The sequence below is a fragment of the Falco rusticolus genome, chromosome 2, assembly GCF_015220075.1.
Source record: "Falco rusticolus isolate bFalRus1 chromosome 2, bFalRus1.pri, whole genome shotgun sequence".
Taxonomy (NCBI): domain Eukaryota; kingdom Metazoa; phylum Chordata; class Aves; order Falconiformes; family Falconidae; genus Falco; species Falco rusticolus.
The window spans coordinates 114372045-114390989 of NC_051188.1; the positions used below are offsets into that span (position 1 = coordinate 114372045).

Sequence of the window (18945 nt, forward strand, 5' to 3'; positions counted from 1 at the left end):
AGCCTGCCTGCTCTTCCTTTGTGGTTTGGGTGAGAGTTTATCAAGCGTGGAGCTGGCTTTCTGGAGTGCCTCGGAGTGCTGGAAGTGTGCATCTCTGATTCTCTGAATGTTCAGCTGGTTGATTCAACTCCACTTGTTCTCGCTGTGTCTTCCCTCTCAGCAGGTATGTTCTGTCCTGTCAAATGTCAGTGTGGTGTTTCTTCTCCATGCCATCGTTCTGTCGGGACCCTTATTCTACCATGACTTATTTGGATGAGTGAGAAAAGCATTTCCAGTGAAGGCCAGAATTGTGTGTGTTTCCCACATGGATGTCCTTGTTTAGCTAGTAATCTGGTTGCAGCAGGCAAACCGGAGGGCAGGTGTGTGTTGTCCCCAGATTCGCTAACTCCAAGGTGGCTGTCGTTTGTCTGTGTGCTGAGTATTCATTTCTGGGCAGGCTGAAGGACCACTGATCTTACAGTGTGACCTCTGTAGCAGTGCATTTCTGATGTACAGAGCAGCATGGTACAGAGATTCTAAGCAGGTAGCTGTGTCGGCGTAGAAGCGGGGAGCACTAAAGTCGAGTTAACTTATGTGCAGACCTCTGGCTTTGCTCATTCTGGTTTACGACGTACCAGAACAGGCTATGTTCAAGCTCTGTTCCAGGCTTTGAACTGGACCCCTAAGGAAGAGCAGTTCACGGTGCCAGGAATCTTGATTTAAATTTCAGATAAATTTCCTGGACCTGGACTCTGTGATAGTTGCAACATCTTTCAGAATCTAAAAAATCTGAAAATACTGTAGAACACTGTTAGACCATGATGGTCTAACTTTGTAATTCCTTTTTCTTTGCTGTAACTTGCAGTTTGTGACTCTGCTGATAAACCCTTAGCAAGGTGTTGGTACACGTGCTACTCTTCTTTTCCTTTCAGTTCTGAATGGAAAGCACACAAGGCTTAGGTGATGCTGGGTTTTATACGGCAGTGCTGGTCTGTCTCCTGGTTCTGAAGAGTCAGGATGAGCTTATGTGGGATTAGGGGAAAGCTCGGAATTGGTTTTTTGAAGCTTTTATTTGTCAGAGAAGGGTCTTTACAAAGATTCAGGTCACTGGAGATACCAAGTGCAGGGAAAAAAATGGCCCTGATGCTGATTAGAATCAGCTAGAAATTCAGCTGGCAGCAAATGAAATAGATGGCGCATTGTAATAAATCCTTGGTCCTCCTTTTCTCTGTGTTAGCTAATCTGCCAGTTATTTAGGTGATGGTGGACACACTGGGACAATGATAGCTTGGTTCGGATCAGGCGATCACACCAGTCATTCTCTCCACCACCACCTAACATGCTGGTTGCAGTAGAATGACTGTATTTAACTTGGCAATAGATTAGAATAGTGATAACTGATCCTGAGTGAACTCCTGTGGTAGGAAATTTCACTTCAACAAAACTTGAAATGTCATAGTAAGTACTTCATGCAGCTGTAGATTAATTTTTTTTATTATTAAACTGATAGGAAGTGCTCTCGAGCTGAATTTATCATTCCCTTGACCTATGGCCTCAGGTAGGTGAGACTTCCAAAATTGCTTATAAATAAACCTTAGGGTCACTTTGCCTTGAAGTTTATATAGACACTCACTCTAATTGTAATTAGTAATGTAATCCTGATACAGTATTGGAGACCAGAACAACATGAGTGGCAACAGTGGAAAAAGAAGAAGAAGTAGGAAAAAAAAAAAAAGGTGGCTCTAATGAGACTTGAAATCCAGAATTTTCTAAGACATCAGTGTCTCTTTTGAACATTTTCTCAGTCTGTTATTTGTATTTATATAATATAATTGTATTTATGTATTTATATAATATATTTATATTTAGCGTTTTATATCTGCTTGCAAGTTTTCATCTTTCTGTCCATCTCCCTCTGCTTTTTATCACTTGGCAAATACTTGACCCGGAAGGGAAAAAAAAATGGATTTAAACTACTTCTGGAAGAGAACAAGGTATTTATCAGGTGCAGGCTTTGCCATTGTGTTGGGGGGGAAAACAACTGTGCAGAACTGTACCTATGGTCCTTCAAGGACTTAATTTTCCGTATGGAATGTCTCTTTTCATCTCTGGCCCCTAATTGCTTTGGAAGGTAGATGGAAGGATTTCTGGGTCAGTTCCATAGAGATGTTTTCTAATTTGGCAGGATACCAAAAAGGTACTGGGGAGAAGGGGGTAGGAGAAATGCCTGTGAAGGCTACTTCTCCCTGGGACATGAGAGTGGCAGAGACAGAGTTAAATGGATGAAATGGTTTTGAAGCAAAGATCGCTAAATAAAGCTGCAACCAAAGGAAAAGATCTCTGCTTGTAATTTCCCCCCTCCACCTGCAGACAGGACAGTTCCTTTCCCTCCTGCCTGGGGGATGTATATGGGATATAAATGGGGGGGCGTCCTCTCTGCTGAGGTCACCTGGTGGGTGGTCACAGCCTTCTGCTCTGCACTTATGTCGGCTGGGGCATGCAGAACGGGAGCTGCAGCTCAGACCTTTCCATAAAGGTCCCACCTGTCTTGTTGGGTACCTGCTCCTTATAGGCTACGGTCTTGTCCTCAGCCCATCTCGAATGGCTGCAGTTTGCTTTCCTGGGGGCTGCGTGTTGGAGGACGTGGTGTTTTGGGAAGGTGCTGGCATGTTTGCGTGCTCTGCTGAAAGATGGTGCTGTAACGTCCTCCACACTGCACCCCAGCACACAGGACGAAAGCGTGTGGCCGTGCTTGCCCAGTGTGTCTGTGGAGGTGCTGGCTGCCTGGGGTGGCTTCCAAGTCAGGTAAGAATTCTGCATTACCGCACCATTTCAGTGTTGTCTGGCTCGCTGCTGTGTCAGTATCGATCCGGTCGCTTGCTGGGGCGGTGACTGGTGTCGTGAGGTGGCGGCAGGTTTGTTCTCTCCCTCGTTATCCGTGTGGTGCAGCTGTGGTGGGGTCTACAGGGCCTGAGTGGCAGTATGGGAAGTTTACTTCCCATATTAATAAGATAAATCTGTAGCACAGTTCTTGAAAAATATTCAGTCTGGCATGCACCTGCCGAAGCCGTGTATCTTCGCTGCAGAGCGTGTAAGAATTGCTGCCGTTCGGAACAGAGGAGCCCAGATTTTGCTTTTTGTGAGCAGCGATCAGCCGTACCAGTGTTGAAGGGAGGCAGTGGTGCTGCTTGGCATGGTCCTGACAGGAGAAAGGTGGCAGAGTAGAGCTCATGTGTGGGTGAGGGGTTCATTCCACCTGCTTCCAAGTGCCCTTTAGCAGTCATAAAAGCTCTGTGGTCTTGCTTTAGCTTTGGTCTTGCTGCAGCCCCGGCGGAAGCAAGGGGCGAGATGACCTCTTCTGAAAAATACTGATTGTGCTTTTTTTTTATTCTGTTCCCAGGGCCCAGTCATTTACGCGCAGTTAGATCACTCCGGAGGACAGCACAGCGACAAGATTAACAAGTCAGAGTCTGTGGTCTATGCTGATATTCGGAAGAACTGAGATGAGAACCTAAGCTATCCAAAGGAAAACACACGTTCAGACTGGAATTGCTTGAACAAGATTTGACCCAGAGAACTCACATGTGGCCTTTGATGCCTAGGCTAGGACCAATGCATGTGCATACAGAGGGAAAGATATATATGTATTGTGTGTAAATAGTCTATTTAATCGTCCAGAAGTGAGACCAATGTTGCATGTTGAAATGCGGTAAGAATTTTGCTTATAAATTGCCAATATTCTTTTTTGTATCTTGTGTGACGAGAGAGAAAGTGAAAACTCGCATCACAATTTTAAAATATTTTTATCTTGATTATTGATGGAGAAACTGGAAGATGCCTGAAGATTCTAGATTGACCTGGAGATTCTTTTTTTTTTTTCTTTTTCCGCTCATAGGGCCTGATTTCTTTTGTTGAGGTGAGCATAAAGAAGACACCTTCTTTATATTCACAGGGTTCTTTATGTATACAGGGTATTCATCTTTCCTCGGTTGGATTCTCAGTACAAGCTGCTTTCTCATATAAACTAGACACGCTCACTTGGTCTTGTAAGCCAGATTGTGACTCCTAGCTGTCCGAAATGTTTGTCTTAGCAGTGTAAGTGAAGGAAATGTTTAGGCCTACCTGACCCGTGTAACACACGTCACAGAACAGTTTACTTCTATATTGAGCCTGTTTGTTCAAGCTCAGCCCTTTAAAGGTGCAGGGATAGTTTGGGGCTAATGAATTTTGTGAAATGGTAGTTTACCTGTGAAAAACTTAAGAGCTAGTGAGTTAAAGGGATAGGAAGCTATAGCTGTAGGTGTTTGCCTCAGACTCTCTTGAACCTTTCAGTGAAATGTTTCTTCATTGAAGCTCTGTCATTTCATATAAGCATGAAAAAGGGCTCTCAGAGATCTGGAAGCTGTGGTATTCCCTCACCTCTCTCCCCTGGCTCCATTATACCACTGTCACTTCCTTTAGAGATGCTTTATCTGTTCTTAAAAGCCTGTAGTGGAGGCTGAATGACCTCTGGAGGAAATCTGCGGCTACACTCTTTGTTGTTTTTTTTTGATGTGTGGATTTTTTGTGTAACCTATATTTGCACAGAGGATGTGGAGGACAGTTTATTTCCTTCCTCTCTGCAAGTCTCCTACTTGAATATAATTTCCCAGCTTATTGTTTCTAGATTAAACTCTTCATAGATAGTTAAGGATCTCCCATCGTTGTCTTCTGCCGAGAGGATCTTTCTTTAGCTGACCCATTTGTATCCTGAAATGTGATGCTCAAACCTAGAAGTGGCATTCCAGCCGAGGTCTTCTCAGAGTAGCATATAGTAGAAGGATTTCTTTTTTGTACATCCTAATGGGGTGTTGTTTTTTTGTAGCAGCAAGTAATTTTCAGCTTGTTCTACCATAACCCCTTCTTCCTGGTTCTTACCCATTTCCTAGTTCAGTCTGTTTCACAGAATCGGTCACAGAATGGTTGAGGTTGGATGGGACCTCTGGAGATCATCTAGTCCAACCCCCCCTCCTCAAGCGGGGTCAGCCAGAGCAGGCTGCCCGGCAGCTGTGCCCAGCTGGGTTTTGAGTACCTCCACGGACGGAAACTCTACAACGTCTCTGGGCAACCTGTTCCCCTGTTTGATCACTTAGAGCAATCAAACAGTAAAAAAAGGTGCTTCCTTGTGTTCAGATGGAATTTAGTTTTTTTAAATTTCTGTCCTCCATTGCCTCTTGCCCCACCAGTGAGCACTACTGACAAGAGTAGTGCTCTTTGTTCCCTCCCGTTGAGTATTTACACCCATTGATATGGTCCCTCCCAAGCCTGCTTTTCTTCAGGCCGAACAGTCCCAGCTCTCTCAGCCTTTGCTCACACGAAAGATGTTGCAGTTCATCATCTTCGTGACCCTGCACTGGGCTTGCTCCAGTAGCTCCATAGCTTTCCTGTACTGGAGAGCCCAGACTGGACACAGTACTGCAGGTGCGGCCTCACCAGTGCTGAATAAAGGGGAAGGCTGGCCTCCCTTGGCTTGCTGTCCTTTGCCTAATGCAGCCCAGGATACCATTTGCCTTCTTTGCTGCAGGTGTACGCTGCTGGCTCACGTTCAACCTGGTGTCCACCAGGACGCCCACAGCGCCTTTTCCACAAAGCTGCTTTCCTGCTGGGCGGCCCCCAGCACGTACATGGGGTTGTTCCTCCCCAGGCATGGGCCTTTACACTTCTTGAATTTCACAAAATTCGTCTTAGCCCAATTCTCCGGCCTGTACAGGTCCTTTGGAGTGGCAGCACAACCATCTGGTGTGCCAGCATCTCCTGCCGGTTTCGTATTGTCTGCACATTTGCCTCTGCTGAAATTCTGTTAGGGCTTTTTAAGACCTCAGTTTCAATTTGTCAGTTGAAAACTTGGTTGGAATTCTCTGCCTGTCCCTCAGTGAGCTTGGAACACGCTTAGCTCGATAGTTGTAAACTTAAGTCGACATTCAACTGTAACATCAAGTAAATGAAAAGTAGTTTTAGGCCCATGGCAGACCCTTTCAGAACCACATAGGATAATCCTTTAATTAAGACAGTGCAACTTTAATAACTATTTTGTGTACAGTGGGTTCCCCCCCGGCCCCCCCACGAAAGCTGGGTGTGCCAACACCATGTTCTTCCGTCAGGGTCGGACCTCACTGGTTTCCTGACACCACCTGCCTTTGTTGGAAGCCTCGCTGAGGTCAGGATGAATGGTGCTGCTGCTGCTTCCCTTATCTGCCAGGCTGCTACTGCCCAACATTTGTTTTACACTTAGTAAGAAACAAACACTTTTGAGGTGGTTGATGGAGAAACTCAGTTTTGATCTGCCCGTGTTCATCCCTGTGCGTCACTGTCTTTCTCCCCAGATGTTTTAGAGAAAGAAGGAGAAATGTGATGAACAGAGCGATCAAAAACTTGCTGCTATGGGAAGATAGGGCTGTCCTAGGCTCTGAAGTCTGCTACTAATGTTTGTTTCTTTTCCTACTGGAATATACTGGAGAATCTGAGCACAATCCTGATCTGGTGCTAAGAAACTAAGAAACCTGCTGATTCGGTGCTAACTTCAAGGAACCTGCTGACTTTAGGAAACATGCTGATCTGCTGATCTGGTGCTAACTTCATGGAACCCACTGGCTTTAGGAAACGTGCTGATCTAGTGAACTGGTGCTAACTTCAGGAGACATCCTGATCTGGCTGGTGCTAACTAACCTGAGGAAACATCTTTCTTTGCTTTTGTTTAGCTGCAGGTATGTTCGGATTGCCTGTACCGAGGAGGCTCCTTGCAGGGCTGCTTGGATCCTCTTTGTGAAGGCAGAATGAACTTGGAAGTGTCTTTTTAAAATGCTGAATATCTTTTTAGAAAGAAACAAACATCCCCGCAGGAATAACAGAAATCAGTCTGAATCCCTCCCCAGTGCAAAAGCTATTGAATTTTTTTTTTTTTTTTCATGGACATGTGAACAATGTAGCTGTTGAATAACTTTACTCTGGTTGAAGTCAAAAGAACTTGAGGCAATGTGAGGCAACATTTGTGAACTTTCTGTCCCTCAGGTTATCTTGGCTGGTTTCACCAGGCGATAACATGTGCTGATGAAAGGGACTGGTGCGATGTTGGCTTACTTAGTAAAGTCTCAGGAGACAGGACTTCTGCTTCCTTGATGGGTGGCAGGTGGAGACTAAAGCCAGACAAGGTCATCATATCCTGACGTTATGGTGACCAGGTTAACTGCTCTACGGCTGTTCTCTTCATTCTCCGACGCTGTTCTTTGCAGGTGGAAAGGAGCAGCTTGGCCTTTGAGGAGCACTAAGTGTGTTGTCCTGTCGTAGTACTTTTTGAGGGCCACCTATTTTGAGAAGAAGTGCTGCGTGGCAGGCTTACTGCAGCAGAGCTGAGGAGCAGGCAGCCTCTCCAGGCAGTAGCAAATGACCAAAACTGTACACGGGCCATCGCTCTCGGATGGCAGAGCTGGGGAAGGTGTGTGTGATGTTGAAAGGCTTGAAGTGGATTCTCTTTTATTCACCATGCAAACAAAACTGGGATCAGTCTGAAAGCCATTTCTGAGCTGAGGGGGATGGGAAAAAGGTATTTTATGAGTAAAAGCCATGTTTTGTGGGAATGCCGGATGGCCAGCCTGGGCTGTGGCAGCTAAGCCAGCTGGCACCCCTAGGGCCAGGGCATCGGTCACCTTCCCTGTTAACAGAACTGCCAAGTCGAGAAGTTTTGGCTTTTTACTAACAGTGCATATACTCTTCCTTCGTTTTGATTAACAGAAATGAATTTTGAGAAGAGGATTACAAATAATTATAAAGTATCGATCTGAGTAAATTGGTAGCTGTACTCAGTACATCAAATCTCAGTTGCCCCTTTTGACTTCAGCAGTTGTTCAGAGAGGGAGGTGGTTGGCATGTTCGTGAAATGGCAGTAAGAGCTATTACAGGGTGGCACATACGTCCCTGTAACTAATTGAATGATTTCTCATTTATAACCAGAGACCTGTAGGGTTTTGTTTTCTCTCAAAGCTTTAGTGATATTTTGTGACTAGAAGAGCTGGAATTAGGTTTTTAATTTTTTTAACCTGTGAGAACTGTTTAGGTAACCATCTGTCTTGTAACTGCAGTAAATGTCTATATGTGACTTGGAAGCTGCATTGCCTTAGAGTAAATTCATTGAGGTCAAGCGTGGGCTGTTTGATTTATAACCAAAACACCTTCACTCTGTATTGAAATCTTGTCTTGGAAATTTACATTATTAATGTGTCTACCTAGGACCTCAAATACAAAATGTTCTTATTGTATAATAGGTGATGGGAATATTTTCTCTTTAAAACCATCGAAGCTGAGAAGGTGGGTAAGGCTTCTGGGCTGTGGCCGCACCCCTGCAGCACTAGTATTTAGGTAGTTTTTATACGGGAGACTACAAAATCATATTAACTATGCTCAGCAATTATACTCCTCTTAAGGCTTCTCTTTCCCTTCTCTTCACTGCCCTACAGCTAATAAGCCCTTTCAGTTAACGCTATTTTTGCACTCTTAAAATGTAAGTTCAATGCCTTCGGAGATCGATGTGTGCTGTGCAATCTTTTCTGCCTCCCTGCGACGCCAGCTGGTTTTATGTGGTAAATGTAGTCGGAACCATGGACTGGGTACTGCTCTTTTGTAAACCTCAGTCTCGGAGGTACACAAGAGAGCAAACACTTGTAAGACAGGTGTATAATCTGTGTGAGGGAGCTAGATATGCATTGCATGGCCTGACTACGTGAAGAGCCAGTGTACCAACTGTTACTGCTTTTGCTTTTACAGACTCATCTGGAAACAGTTATCTTGGATATTTTTTCTTGAATGGACTTTCATGTTTTCTATTGTAATCTTGTGAATATTTTAATACACTCCCCCACCCCCTCACACTGGTTTGCTGGATGCGTCTTATCTGAGGAGGGACTGGGAAGGGAGGGGGACTGAAATGCACCACTGCTCTCTCTCTGGCAGTATTCTTCAGTCACTGCAGTCTGTCAGCTCGGTGAACGCCACAGATGGAGAGTTCCCTGTTCGAATTGATGCCCTGTAGTACCACTTCAGCTCAGAGAACTAAGAAACAAGAGCGAAACTGTAGCAGAATACATATAGGAGAGAAACAGCTTCATGGCAGGAGAGCCTCTGAACAGAGGGAGCTGACAATCAGGTGCATGTCTTAAATGGAAAATGTGTTCCTTAAAGTATTCTGCACAAATCCTTTGCACTAGATATATATATCTAGGGTGAGAAGGGAGAGGACATCACTTCCACAAGAAGGTGCTGTAGCCCTTGTAACTATAGAACAGTTTCCTTTCCTCTCCACGCTTGCTCTGCTGGAGTGGTAACCCAAATGGGACCGGGGGAAAGTGGGGTGGAGAGAAACCTTAGTAACGGGACTTTGAAAAAACTCCATCATTTCAAGGGCTTCCATTTTCCTGAAAGCTGAATCCTGAAGAAGCTACTGTGTCTCAGTTATCTTTTTCTCCTAAACATAAATTCTACAGCTCTAGTACCAACTAACTCCAGGCTTTGGTGTGTCTCAGAGAGCCTGCCAGGGAAGCTCAATGATGCCTTGCTCTGAGCATAATTGCCTCGTACTTCTCAGTAACAGATGAGCTTTTGCACTGCAATATAAAGCCTTTGCTCAGATGTTCTTTCACAGTGGCACATTTTTCCTCTTTACAGGAAAGTGAGTAGGGAGGGATGCTGACTTTCAGGGAAAGCTCCAGTGTTTATTCACAAACGTGCCACAGAGAGGAGCAGACCACTGCCTCCAAAGCTTTGCAGGAGACTGACACGTACATGTTTCCTGGGTGCCCACCTGCACAGGAAATCTGTATGTCCCTACAGAAGGGGTGGAAAGTGAGTAACAGACATTTTGGCTATTTATTTTTCACGCTCCCAAGAAGCAGGTCCTTAAATGTTCCCGTCTTCTGCCTTTAGTCGTAAAGGATGACAGAGGCTAGAACACCAGAGGCACATGCTGGTTTGCCCTCCTCTTGTTAAAGACTGGGGTGGCCAGGAAACAAATGAAGACCTACAAAGCCGAAGCTGAAAAGAATATCCTTACACTGCCAGGGAAGAGCATCAGGGAATGAAATGCAAATGCTACCATTGTTGGTTACTGGAAGTGTGGTAAAACCCCACCCAGGCCTGACGGATGACAGGAAAGGAGATGACTTCAGTCTGAGGCGCTCCCAGCACTGTCACCGGCGTCAGGTAAGGTGGGGCCCAGCAACTCCTCCTGGGCACAACCCACAATCAGTTTCTTTTAAAGAGATGATGTAAGACACACAATTTTACTTCGATTTAAAAGGTTGCTTTTACATTTAGATGTATGGTGATACTTTGTTATTTGCACTTAGAAAACACTTGTTCTCTAGACCTTTAGATTTCCTCTTTCATTTTCTCAGAGAAAAAAATTAAAATTAGTGAAGCAAGGTCCCACGGGGAAGGGTTTGTGCGTTGTTGGATTTGACCTGTTGGGTTAAGCATCTCTTTGCTGCAGCTGCTCTTGTTGTTTTGCTTTTAGCTCCTGGTTATACCTATAGGGGGAAGAAAAAAAAAAGCACAGACTAAGAATAGAACACCAGTTGCAACAACAGTGCAACTAACGAACGATCTGTTCAGATGTTAAAAATTACAACGGATTTCAGGGTGGAAACTCAGGACAGGATAGTTTAGTCCCTATAAATAGTTTCAAATTAGTTGTGAAGTTTGCCTCATTCCTGGCCAGTAATGAAGCCAGAGAACTCCCAAGTTTTCCCTCAAGAAATAATAATTAAAAAAAGAAAGAAAAATGCTGCTCTGCTTAAGAACCCTCTGATCCAGCTGGACCTGACACGATTCTATGCTAAAAGCTGACAGAAGTGCAAAGCTTATGAGGAGGAGAAAGGCTAGGCTGTCTGTCGGTCAGACCTACAGCCTTTGAAGAATGCCTTTTACCTTTTTACCTTACACTTTTCAAGTAAAGCACTCCTTAAAACGTGCTCTGGGTATACTGCAAATACTTAAAGCTTCACTCCCATTCAACTGGAAAACTAACAATGTAGCAAAAAAGTTCTGAAATGTTTAATTAATTATTCAGTTTTTCTTGCCTGTTGCACTGACATTTGAGGCTGGTAGAATTTATCAATTCAAAATAATATTAAAAAAACCCCAAGGTGGTGTGAATGCTAAGCCACAGTATGTAGAGTAGCCCTTCTTAATACATACCTCCATATTCGGAAGAGTTGAGAGCCACCAGCACAGCCAACAAAAAAGTTCACAGCAAACAGACTCCAGTTTTTAGGAATAATAACTAGAGAGTACCTTGACCAAATAAGGCCTGTTGAATTGAATGAAAGGGAAAGTTTAAAGATGTTAAATCTTTAAAGTGAAATATTCAGACATTCCCCTAAGTTTGGAGACAGAATCGTGGGCCAGCTTAAGTAAACAAGTTTTACAACTTCACATTAGACAACTGCTTTTCTTATAAGTAGCTATTTCTCAGTTAAAAGCACATCAAGTGCCAGCGGACAGCTGTGGATACGTATTGCATTTTTCCAAGACAGTTATCTTCATTCAAAGTCTTAATATCAAAGATCCTCTGTACCCTACAGCAGTCTAGACCTTAATTCTCCAGCACAGTTGTAGGGTAGTGGCGTTTTGCCATAGTATTTCCAGCTTGCTGCGCCAGCTTAGAGGTTACAGAATCCACCAGCAAGAAAGGTTTACGGACCATGCAAAATGCACAGCACTGTGGCAGATACAAAATAAAGTCTGAAGAAGGTGCCAGTTGTAATTTTGATTTTCAGCTTTAGCTGCCACAGGTCCTGCCCCTGAAAAGACCTGGCAGAACACCTTGAATACGGAATATTGTTTCTGCCAGTGTGAAAATTCACGGCAAGCAGCAGCGCAGCAGTCAGCGTACCACCACTTCCAAGTTCTTGTAACACATGGAAATTCTTTCCAGTTATGTTAGCGTAATTACCCTACCATTGTTTAATCCCTTCAAGTCTGTTCTAAAACAGTTGCTATATCCTGGACTGATTTCAGAATTACTTGACCTGAAGCAAAAGAGGTCACTTGGTGGAATGAGTGGCATCGTTGTAACTTAAGGGATGAAAACTCATATCCTAACTCAGAACAACTTGCTCTGGACAATTCCGAATTAAGATACGTGTAGAAAACTGTTACATAATCACAGAGCTCTTACAGATTCAATAGGAAGTATAGGTCTATCCTAGAATTATCATCCAACAGCGACAGTGAGAATAGAAACGGCTCAGTACTGATGGAGGATTCGGAAAGTAGCGTATACAGTTTTAGAGAGGGTGTTGTGTAAAAGCATGGAGTAACTTTGGCTTTACCTGTGGCCATTAGTACTGCAGACTGTGCTGTGCTGAGCTTTTCTGCCGGTCTGGTCATATCAGCCATTCCAGCACATACCAAACCCTGTAAAGAGAAATTCAGTGAGTACCAGAACAACCTGTAACAGATCAAACGCTTTAAAAGGCTCAGTGCTTATTCTATATGCATTATGCAGAAGATGGGATGTATTATATGAGCAGAGTAATTAAGACTCTCTGAGACATCATCCACTTCTAGTCCCTTCTGGTAGGAATAAGAACATGTTTGGGGGGGGTTCAACTGGCGTAGTTAATAGTATGTAGAGTGGCTCTTTAGAGCAGCTGTCATGCTTTACCCTGCCTTCAACCTATGAGGCTTAGGAATTGGCTTCCTTAAGATACTCTTCAAACTCCTCAATCCCAGGCAGTGGCGATTTTATATTCATTTAAGACCAAGGTTAATTTAACCTTAAGGTTAAGAAAGCAGCTGAACCCACATGCCTGCCCTCCCCCCGCCCCCCTTGGCTTTCAGGCAACAAATAGAAGCTTATCTAAATGTAGGCCCTTCTTCCTAAAGCTCAGGCTAAGGTACTGCTAGTAAAGATGTAGGTGTGAACCATATATACTCTTCATTCAGCTTCATCTGAGGCGGCAGAAGTGCTTCCTTTTCAGTATAATTTCAGGAAATGCAGAGAACTTCCAGGTGAAGTGAGGAACAGCTTGGCTGATCTACTTGACAACATTACTAGCAAACATGCTGCTTGATTTGTTTTGTTGTGTTATTGACCTCTACTGGAAATACAATTTCATGTTCGTTTTACAAGAGTTCACCAAAAAACCACACACACACCCCCACCCAAATGAGTCCTAATGCTTTTACTTCACTGACTGCCACTAAGGACTCCTTTGGCTCAAATCAAGAAACTGATTTTCTAGGGTAGATGCTTCTACGTGCTGCCTCACTTACAGGATTGATATGGTTGTGGTGGTAGAGACTTTCAGCACACTTGGGGTAACTGCATTAAATGCGTCTTTGCCATGTAGCGGGAAAGTCTGTTTAAATTCTCAGTGAAGAACATCACTGTGAGCTTAGAGAAGCCTTCCTGCATGTTCACAAAAGAAAAACTACCCATATATAAGCTCTTTTGATACAGCAGCTTCTGACAGCATCCTGCTCAGAAGAGTTGCCTGCATGCCCAGGCTCAAGAACACGTTGCCTGGGAGCACCTCTGAGAAGGGGCGGTTAACCATGGTTACTGCAGCTCCAGTTTGGGCTGACAAAGAAACCAAGCTACAGCTTGGAGCACAACGCGCTGCCTGTGGCCTGTAAAACGCTGGGGTTCACAATGGCAAACTTATGAACCAGCTGGCAATAGGAAGAACAAGTTATATCCTTGCATGTTATCAAACACGCTTTCTGATTTTAGAGGTCATTTATTTTACTTGTACCAATACAACACCTAGGAGGAGTACAGTGAAGCAGGACGGGGCATATAACTTTACCTGTGCGCAAGAACCAAGGAGCATAACCACGTGGGAAGCAGAACTGCACAGGAAGCAGAGAGTTACTGACAGCCAAAATGGCAGTTGCCTTTTTTCTTTTGTTTTCTCAGGATTACCTTATACTCCGATACACTGCCTTCAAACTATAAAGGCTAAACCAAATTCCTCAGTCACAGAAGAAATACATGCTTTATGAGTTTTAAATTATGCCAGCTCATGCCTACCTTGAGCAACAGTTAGCATTTCACAAGAGAAAGCTTTGTGAAACTTTCAGCGAAGAGTACAGTTTTTCCACAAAGCATTTCTCCCCCCACTGTATCCCCTGCATGTTGTGTTATATGTCATTGAGGCTAATTTTGTTCCTCCCCATGTATTAAAAATTACAGCCTCAGTATTAAGTCTTTCTTTAGGCTCAGATATCTGTTAGGAAACTACTGCTTGCTTAATGGCTGCTGCAGATTGCCCTCTGAGTGACATCCAGACACCAGCTGGCATCTTGTACTTACCCATTTCATAACAGGTGCCCAGAAAAACACTGTTTTGGGACCTGAGGGAGGAGGGGGAAAAAAGAAAATAAGTTAAAATATTCAGAGAAGTGTCTGTTTTAATACCCACAGTAAGTTTTGGTTGTTTGGGGTTTTGTTTGTTGTTTTTTTTTTTTAATAATGAATTGTGTATGTTAGCACAGTTTCTACCACTGTACAAGCTCTATCACCTAATAGTCATAGCTCATCAACCCAGTGCATCAACCTTCAGTTGTGTAATGAGTCCACCCAGTTCTGCAACAGATGAGTAGGATTTTGTATTTCTATTTTTAAGCAAATGAGGACACTACAGCAGACAAAAATGCATTTATAATGAAAAGAGTTAGGATAAGGAATAGTTAAGACAGTTTTTATGTAATCATTACACGCCACTCTACAGCTGAACTAACAGCATTAGCATTTGAAATCTTTGTGAACTGAATCTTGCAAACTAAAACCCCAAAATATTTTATTACTGGTACTGTAACACGTCAGTCCCTTCTTCCCTTCCCAAATCACAGCCCACCTCTTCGTGTGACAGAAGTCGTGCTGCACAGCAGCTTTAGATTGTTAAAATGAAAGTACAAATCACAAACACAGTAGCAGTAAATGTCACAGGGAGAGTGTCCTCATTCACCTCCAACTTGCACCCCTGAATATCCATGTCTTTCTAGCAGAAACAATGCTTCCCACCCAATCAACCCTACACCCCAATAATCTACCAACTGGCAAGAAAGGATTGCAGGGGAAGAGGACAAAGTATCTACAGAAGGAAGGGAGAAAAGTCAACGGAATGGGAGCCGGGAAACATCTCTCTTACAAATACAACACATCTTACAGCGGTGCCAAAATGGCAACTGGTTGGTTAAACCAAAGTGTTGTAATGCCACATCTACAGCATGCAGATTGCCAGCCATGCCAGAAATCATTAATCTAGGACTACGGCTTGAAGCCTTACAAGAGAGACCATGATCCAAAGTATCAAACCCACCGCACTGGGTGACAGTCAGGACACTGGTTCCGATTTCTTCAAAACACATCAAGTTTTAGGTCTTGCTAGGCCACTGTTCAGCATTCTGATAACATGCAAGATGAAGCCAAGTTTTCACTGTAATATGTTACATATTATAAGTAAAGTTGTAAAATACAAATGATAAACACTAGGGCTTTGGTTACTTGCTTTTTACTGACTCGGCCTTAAAAGGGCCTTGCAATAACTATTTATACTCCCTGTTTTAAGCCCCCTCAAGTTGAAAACTATGACTTGGGAAAAATTAACCATCAGATGTCCACAGCAAACACCTGTGAAGCAACTCATAATTTGGGGGATGAGACTTAACTGTTAACAAATATCAGTTGCTCCATCACATTAAAGCCAACTAAGCCCTATAAAAGGGGCAGGGCAACTGCAGCACAGAAAGCAATGAAAACTGGCTTGGCAGCTTTGCATAAAGCCCTCTTTAGACACACACGGCTTGTGACAGCGATCAAGTTTCAAACCACAGTTAACTACCAGCACGTGCCTTTTTGCTTGGATAATTGAACATTTCTACCTACCACAGGACTGAGTTTTTTTAGGATGCCTGAGGTTGTGCAGCCACTAAAACTGTCCAATATTGTTGAATAAATACAACTCAATATTCATCCTTTAAAGATATAAACCTCAGTTGCTGTTCTCTTAAGCAGCTACTTAGTATGTCAGTATCAGGCTGCAAATACAGCTCTTTATAAATCAGAGGTCCCATGGAAGTAGCTTTAATATAGCTTTAACTATTTTCTTCTAAAACACAAAATCAGATTTGGAGCACTAGAGAATGTAGGGGAAGTATATATTATTAAACTGACATTCCCTAAACAGCTAGTAAAATTTTCAAGACGACTGACATCAATTTCTATTAATAATAGATAAATCGATAATTTAAAACTGCTGACTCCAAGAATAAGAAGTAATTGTAGACAAGTAAGGTACCAAGCCAAGCTTGTTTCAAGGGAAGACTGTCAAATGCCTTAAGCAGAACATCTCTCCTGAAGGCACTCCAGTAAGCACCCAGCCAGGGAGAGCTCTTCCCATATCCCGACACCTGGAATTTTTCAAGGGTGAATTTGACAGCGGCACATCAGAGCAGGGGCATACCAGAGACTAATTTGGGTATCATGTGTGTGACCAGTTTATAGAATTTATGACTTCTATGAAACTTAAGAAGTCTTTGTCCTGGAGAGTTCAGCTTAATCAGGCAAAGCGAACCAAGGAGGCCATAGGACAGAGAGCACAAGCTCAGCCTACGCTTCCCTGTGGCTGCCAAAAGCGATGTTCCCTGCTCTGTGGTAGCCTGGGGAGTTGGTGTGCTGTGCCCCAGGCCCTTCGATGTCCTCCAGCTGCCTCACTCTTTGCAATGCCAGCCAAAGAAACAGCTTTTCAGACCAAGCATCAATTATTTTACTGGAAGCTTTCTTTGTGCCAGAAAAGAAGTAAGCATTGTTCTTAATTTCTCACAAGTGATTTACAATTTCATGACAGCGACACTTACATTCCTAAATTAGACTAGCAACTTAGATATCACCAGAGATAAAACGTGAGCCTTTCATTTTTAACCTACTTGTTTTGCAGTCAGTGACAGCTATTGCGTAACTTTCTCACAGATCCACCTTCAAGATATGCAAGGCTTAAACAGAAGTGGCAGAGGTTCAGTTTTGATACCTGCTTGCTCTATGGCTTTTCTTACTTACACCATCAGTATGGATTACGGCAGATGTATGCATACATGCACACACACACACTGCATCCCTAAAAAAAGTTGTCTATTTTAAAATTAATTTCAACATTACGGTGGTGAACAGAAGTAACCCACAGGCAGTTCCATGAAGCAAAAAGCACTGCAAGCAAGCCTCCAAAGCTTTTTCCAATTAGTACTACAGTTCTGATGAAGAATGAACATAGATGTTCCCAGTGCTCACCATGCCTTGTACTCGTTAAAAGCAATTGGAAGCTGCCACATTTCACACAGGATGAATGTGGCACTCAGAGGCTTGGCACCTTTACAAAGTAAGTGCTGGATATGTTGACTTTTTATACAAAAAAAAATACATTAATGTTATATATACATATATTGGCCTAGTGAATTCAGTACAAGTCGGACATTTTGGTAACTGCAGTTTTTACTCTTTAACTGTGATTTCTTTCACGCAACAATTTTCATTTCAAGGAAGGGCTGTTATAGGAGGATGGAGCAACTGACCGAAAACTAAAGTCCATTTTCACAGTGCATATGCCAGGTAGGTGAAGAGTCAAGGATGCACATCATGCTGAAGCAAAACAGTGGGGAAAGCAGCCAATGGAACTTTAGGATTTTATCGGGCACTCTTTTTAACTAGCCTATGCAATTTGTTTACATGACAAACATCACCTAAATGGCACTGAAACAGATCACTTTACAAGAGGTTTCCCCCTAATAACACGAAAAAACATGTTTGCTGAAGTAAAGGTAAGCTTTAGGTCAGGTAAAGGTAGCTCAGTAGCTCATTTCAGGGAAAATCCAGCCCACCCTTCCCCTCAGGAGCCCTTCCATTAGGAAAGTGGATTCTTCAAGGGCACAGGGTGCCTTCCAGCAGGAGCGCCATATTCGGCAGAAAGAAAATAAACAGCAGCTTGCCTTCCACCAGAGTACACTTGGAGATCAGAGATCCTTGCAGCGCTCCCCGTTAATATTCCAGCACCTGCACTTAGAAGCGGCGACTGCTGGGAGCCTTCAGGCCCCTTGGCAAAGCACCGCACCCCTGCGGCGGGGCCAGGGGGCCCGGCCGGGCCGCGGCAAACGGCGGAGCCCGGCGCTGGGGGCACCCCGGCCCACCCCTGCCCTGCGGGGGGCACGGGTAGGGCCGCGTCTGCCTTTTTGGTTTCCTTCTGCTTCTCAAACAAAAGGGGCTCTCCTTCAACGAGCAGCAGCTCACCCTCCGGCAGCTCTCCCCGTGTCGGGATGACAGCGACCCTGCGCCTCCCCTGCCGCCGGCGGGCCCGGCCGAGGGGCAAGGTGACCCCTCAGCCCCGAGGCGGCGCAGCCCGGCAGCCGTCGGGCCGGCCGGCTGAGAACGCCCCGTTACCTGCCGGGTGGTTGTAAAAGGGCCGGAACCGCGGCGGCAGCTTGAGCTCGATGCGGTCGAGCAGGCGGTGGTAGGAGGCGCGGAGCCCCGCGACGGCGGCCGCCATGTCGGGGCGGCGAGGGGGGCGCGGGGGCCAGGCGACAGCGGGCGAGCGATGTGCCGGCGGCTCCGTCCCTCAGCGACCCGCCGTCCTTCCACCGCCCCCCGCGCGCTTCGCCTGCCTGTCAGCCCCGCGCCGGGGGGAGGAGCCCGCTGCCTGCGCGCTGATTGGCGGCTTCTGCGAGGGGAGGGGCGGGGCGGAGAGGTTCGCGCAGCGCGATTGGCTAGGGCGGCCTGCCCACGCCTCGTGGGGAGAGCTGGCGCCAGCGCGCCCGGAGGAGGCATCCCGGCCGCCTACGGGAAGGGCGCGAGCGCCCGGCTCAAAAATGGCCGCCGGCGCCGCTTCACTTTCCCGTTTCAAGATGGCTGACGCAGGGAAACCCCACGTGCCCAAACACAAGATG

At 44.8% G+C, this 18945-nt stretch overlaps 2 protein-coding genes across 6 annotated transcripts in view; one reads left to right on the forward strand and one right to left on the reverse strand.

The window, feature by feature from the left end:
• MPZL1 (myelin protein zero like 1) overlaps positions 1-8877 on the forward strand; it is a 41940-nt gene extending 33063 nt beyond the window's left edge. For all 4 annotated transcript variants that reach the window (XM_037378064.1, XM_037378065.1, XM_037378063.1 and 1 more), the window contains one exon: positions 3380-8877. In XM_037378064.1, coding sequence (XP_037233961.1) covers positions 3380-3481 — 102 coding nt within the window. In that variant the 3' untranslated portion in view covers positions 3482-8877. The remainder of the gene's footprint in view (positions 1-3379) is intronic.
• A 1396-nt stretch (positions 8878-10273) lies between these two features.
• Positions 10274-18650, reverse strand: MPC2 (mitochondrial pyruvate carrier 2). Of its 2 annotated transcripts, none has more exons than XM_037378068.1 (5): positions 18443-18650; positions 14327-14367; positions 12339-12423; positions 11203-11314; positions 10274-10532 (listed from the first exon to the last, which is right to left on the reverse strand). In XM_037378068.1, the coding sequence occupies exons 1-5, from the start codon at positions 18546-18548 to the stop codon at positions 10475-10477; spliced, it is 402 nt and encodes a 133-aa protein (XP_037233965.1). In that variant the 5' UTR covers positions 18549-18650; the 3' UTR covers positions 10274-10474. The 2 variants fall into 2 exon arrangements, with proteins under 2 accessions (XP_037233965.1, XP_037233966.1); XM_037378069.1 differs by lacking the exon at positions 18443-18650 and adding an exon at positions 15336-15733.
• Positions 18651-18945: the final 295 nt, after the last annotated feature.

Excerpts from the sequence above, each read along its gene's own strand:
- MPC2 (XM_037378068.1), bottom strand. The coding sequence starts at position 18,548 with ATGGCGGCCGCCGTCGCGGGGCTCCGCGCCTCCTACCACCGCCTGCTC. Across the intron at positions 12,424-14,326 it reads GGGCACCTGTTATGAAATGG|GGTTTGGTATGTGCTGGAAT; the intron begins GTAAGTACAAGA and ends TTCTCTTTACAG. Across the intron at positions 10,533-11,202 it reads CAACTCTTCCGAATATGGAG|GTATAACCAGGAGCTAAAAG; the intron begins GTATGTATTAAG and ends TTCCCCCTATAG.